The 4,626-nt window shown below is 39.6% G+C and overlaps 1 protein-coding gene across 6 annotated transcripts in view; it reads left to right on the top strand.

Annotated features, from left to right (window-relative positions):
- The first annotated feature begins 776 nt into the window (after positions 1 to 776).
- The window catches only part of PPFIA1 (PPFI scaffold protein A1), a 122,458-nt gene continuing 118,608 nt past the window's right edge, over positions 777 to 4,626 (top strand). For all 6 annotated transcript variants that reach the window (XM_006171236.3, XM_014585324.2, XM_027769382.1 and 3 more), the window contains exon 1: positions 777 to 1,040. In XM_006171236.3, coding sequence (XP_006171298.1) covers positions 777 to 1,040 — 264 coding nt within the window. The remainder of the gene's footprint in view (positions 1,041 to 4,626) is intronic.

The following is a 4,626-nucleotide window of genomic DNA, read 5'->3' as shown; positions in this document are numbered from 1 at the left end:
GAATACTGCCCGGAAGCCTCAGAAGCGGCCCCCTGCCTCTCGTCTCTATAGTTGAGACACTTAATAGCTTCCCCTAATCTCACCTTTCACTTTTCCTTCCTATCCATTCCCGGCTGTATTGACCTACTATATTTCCATTGTGGAATTTTTTTTTTTTTTTCTGGTTGTAAACTTACGTAAGTTAGGTTAACCGACCAACGATTACAGCCATTGAAAAACACCTCTCCCAGCCCTTAACGAACCCAACTCCTATTAGTGCTCACCAAATCCAGCCCAAGAATTCAGGGAACCGGCAGTCCTTCCCAGGAGCTGACTGCACACATTCCTGTAAGATGCCTGATGGATTTTATACTTGTCAGTTTTACTGGCTGTATACTCCTTCTGTGCTTTTCCTGAAAAAATGATTGGATGGCATGTGTTTTGACTTCTCTCCCTCCACCGGGAAATAGAAAAAATAGGTAACAGAAGCACGCTTGTTTTCAACAACTAAAAAGTAAGCTTTGCCAACAGAATGCTCTTTATGTGAGGGATAGTCTTCTCTCTTCTTTACCACTTCACTGGATTATTGTCTGTGTTAATGTCTTCATGTTATATTGTCCTGCACTTTATGTTTGCGTGTGGATGTTTTTCCAGCTTATTTATGTCCAAAGCGTAACACGTCTAAGAATAATGAGGCCTTTCATTTGTTAGCTGCCTTTAGCTATAAAGCTGCAAATCTGTAGGCACCTGTATTCTGCCTGTAGTGATGCTAGCCTGCATCTTTCATTCATTTCAAGATGATGTGCGAGGTGATGCCGACAATCAGTGAAGCAGAAGGCCCTCCAGGAGGAAGTGGGAGCCATGGATCTGGCTCCCCTTCACAGCCAGATGCAGATTCACACTTTGAACAGTTGATGGTATCCATGCTAGAAGAAAGAGACCGTCTTTTGGATACACTGAGAGAGACTCAAGAAACGCTGGCGTTAACCCAGGGGAAATTACACGAGGTTGGTCATGAGAGAGATGCCTTGCAGAGACAGCTCAATACTGCACTTCCACAGGTATGATTGCTTTTAACCTGAGCTCTCCAGATTCTTTCCCCTAAATGTGTTTTTAAGGTGTCTTCTTTATGGGCAGTATTTTAGATGAGTATTTTGTGTAGCTAGTTGTGACATGATGGTTTCTGGTGTTTGTAAATCACAAAGTTCCTGGGGATTAAACTTCTTAGGGAGAACAAACTGTTGTACTTTAAAGTCATGTGAAAATACTTCATTACTCATTCCTATCTTTGGGAACTGCTTAGATTGGGAAAGTGCTCCAAAGTGTTTGAAAAAGGGCCGTGAAGCAACCAAGGTATGATGCTTTCGAGCCTATTGTCTTAAGCATTTTCTTGTTAGAAATATATTTCCCATGGATTGTATCTCTTGTATTCCCTGTATCCTAATGAAATTAATAGACAAGTAGGATTAATTTTATAGAAAAAGAAATATTTTTATTGTCCACTTTTATTCTAATGCCTGTGTTTTGTAAATCAGATTTGTGTTAGGGGATAAAAGAGTGGAGATCGATTCCTTAGAAACTTTCTCCTTGACAGATGAGAATTTTAAAGCTTAGAATAACTGAAGTTGTTTCTCTTAAGTATACTGTATTTGGGCCTGTGTTTTAAAGCCTTTTCTTAAGGAATTGAAAGAGGATTTAATGCTAGGTGAAGAGAGAAAGTGTTAAAACCATAAAAGCGTAAGATAAGTGACACAGAGCACTGTAGGAGATAAGTAGGTTACTTAGGTGTTTATGAGCTGTCTAGGTGCCGTTTTACTTATTCATAATAGGTGCCTTTATGGTGCATTCAGGTAGACCCGAATAAGCATACTCTCATGATGAAGCTGCAGCGATAAATTAGTAAATGAATAATTACTAGCCTTAATGCATTTCTTGGCCGTAGTCAATTCTCCTGAAAGATTGATAAGCCCAACATTTGGATTTCCTTCTTAGCAATAATTATTTGATGTTAGTACTATATGTTCCTTTTTTATTGGGTTACGAGAATCATTAAAGTTTTCCTCCTTCGAATCTTATAAAATTATACCAAGTTTACTTGGATCAGAGTCTCCTACCATAAGCAAGGTTGTTGCCCAACTTGTGCTTTACCCAGATTTTATTTATTTATAAAACTTTTCAGTCTTTTTTTTTTTTTTTTTGGTCTTTTAAGGGTTTTTTTTGTTGTTGTTGTTATTGAGTTTGTATTGTCATTTGAGGTATACAGACTGAAGTGTACATCAAATAGTTGTGTATTTTCTAGGGTAATTTTTGAAAAGAATGGACACAAAAGTACACATCAGGGAAGTAACTGGAGTTTTGTACAGTTACTCTCAGGCAGGGGAGGCTGTCACACTTGTTGGAGAGACGGTTGCTCAGTGATTTGTTTCTGGATACTGCTCAGTGTTGTAGCCAGGAAATCCCAGGTTAAGTGGATAATGTGATGATGCCATCGGTTCCCGTCACTACTTGAGCACCTGATTCCAGCCCTTGAGAAGCACGGGAACCATTAGGTAAACTTGTTTGGATCCTTTCCTTTCTTGGAACCTGGCTCATCTTTGGTGCTAATAGTGTGAGTCAGATAAGTGCACCTGTACTTCTGGCACATTTAGGCAAGTCAGTATATTTTTAAAAGTTAAGCTATAGGGGCCAGTAGGTGGTAGTTAAAGTGCTGGACTCCCACATGACCGACCATAGTTTGATTCCCAGACCTGGTGACTTGCTTTCTCACTTTCCCTCTCTTTCTCTCTGTCTTTGGTCAAATTAAAAAATAATAATAGGGACAGCAGTTGGCATAATGGTTATGTCACTGGACTCCCACGTAGTCAACTGCAGTTTGAGTCCCGGACCCAGTAGCTTAAACTCACACCGGGCGTGTGTGTGTGTGCCCAAGATCCCGAGAGGAGAATGGGGGACAAGGGATTGCAGTGTGGCCATCCCCCCTGGAGGGTGATTTCTCACTTTCTGTCTCTCTTTCTCTCTCTGTCGTTCTGGTGAGCACACATGCTGTATAGCAAAAACCTCTCCAATAAATAAGTAAATACATTCATTAATTAAGTTAAATACATAATTTTTTTAAAAGTTTAGCTGTAATGTACTCCAGAAAACTCCACAAGTCTTAAGTGTATTACTTCAGTGAAGTTTTAAAAAAAAAAAAATTGACAGATTCACATAACCACTACCCAGATCAGAAGATGGAGTATTGCCAGGCTTCCTAGAAATCCCCTCCTACCTACTTCTAGTAATCGCTTCCCAAACTAACCATGATCCTCCTTTCACCATTGATTACTTTTGCCTCCTCTTGACTTTATATATAAATGAGGTAAAATAATAGGTATATGTTGTTTCATTCCTCTTTAAAGTCTGTTTATTTCTTCCATGAGTGAGAGGGAGACAGAGACAGCACTCCCAACAGGGTCTTGACGCCGTGGTTGGACCCTCGTCAGCCCTGGATCATGGGTATGCATGTACCTGGTGTGCTCAGGGTGGTCTCTTGGTGTGAACTCAGAACTTTCCCATATGGATCAGTCTTGTAGAGTGCTGCACCACCGTTTGGCCCTTGCCTGGAGTTTTTAAAAAATCATGAGTGGGTATTAAAAATTTCTTACATGAGTTTTCTGCATCTTTTGAAATAGTCATTTAAGTTTTCAGTTATGTAGTGATTTAACTATATTTCTTAAAGAATTATTTTATTTTTCATGATCAATTTCTAATTTGACAGAGTGACAGAGGGAAAGTGAGAAAACAAGCTACCAGATCCAGGACTTGAACCACGTAGCCACATGGGAGTCTAACACCTTAACCACCACACCACCTGCTGGCCCAAATTTAAATGTTTTTATTTGCCATTCTAGAATAATTACAACCTGATCTTGCTATAGTCCCTTTTTACTGGATTATATTTGTTAATATTGGGCTTACTTATTTATTTTTGTTTGTTTTTGATATTTTTGTTTTTTACTATAAGGTACGTGCTTTCATCAGAGAGAGAGAGAGAGAGAGAGAGAGAGAGAGAGAGAAATCACCCCCCAGAGGGGATGGCCACACTGCAGTCCCTTCTCCATTCTCCTCTCAAGATTTTGAGAACACATGCCCAAGTGTGCAGTGTGTTTTTCAAGCTGCCAGGTCCGGGACTTGAACTGTGCATTCATCCATGTGGGATCCAGTTCCGTAAGCACCATGCCATGCCACCTGCTGGCCCAGGATTGTGTTTATATATATATCTATATAGCTATAGATATATCTATTTATATATCTCTATCTATCTATCTACCTACCTACCTATCTATGAGAGCGATTGGCCTATAATTTTAATTTCTTGTATTATCTTTGTTAGGTTTTGGTACCAAGGTAATGCTGGTTTCAGAAAATAAGATGGGAAGTGTTCCTTATTTTTCTATTCCCTTGAAGAGTTTCTGTGAATTTGGTATTTTCCTCTTTAAATATTTGAAGAATCTCATTGTCAACATCAGCTGGTATGGAGTTTTTTTTTTTTTTTTTTTTTTTTTAGAGATTTTCACTGTAGGGCGCGTGCGCTCACCAGACAGACAGAGAGAGACATAGGAAAGCGAGACGAGAAATCACCCCCCAGGGGGGTGGTCACGCCGCAAT

Source organism: Tupaia chinensis, unplaced genomic scaffold (genome assembly GCF_000334495.1).
Source record: "Tupaia chinensis unplaced genomic scaffold, TupChi_1.0 Scaffold149501_1, whole genome shotgun sequence".
In the NCBI taxonomy this organism is placed as follows: domain Eukaryota; kingdom Metazoa; phylum Chordata; class Mammalia; order Scandentia; family Tupaiidae; genus Tupaia; species Tupaia belangeri.
Note: the sequence above shows the minus strand (reverse complement) of the source record. Positions and strands in the feature narration are given on the sequence as shown.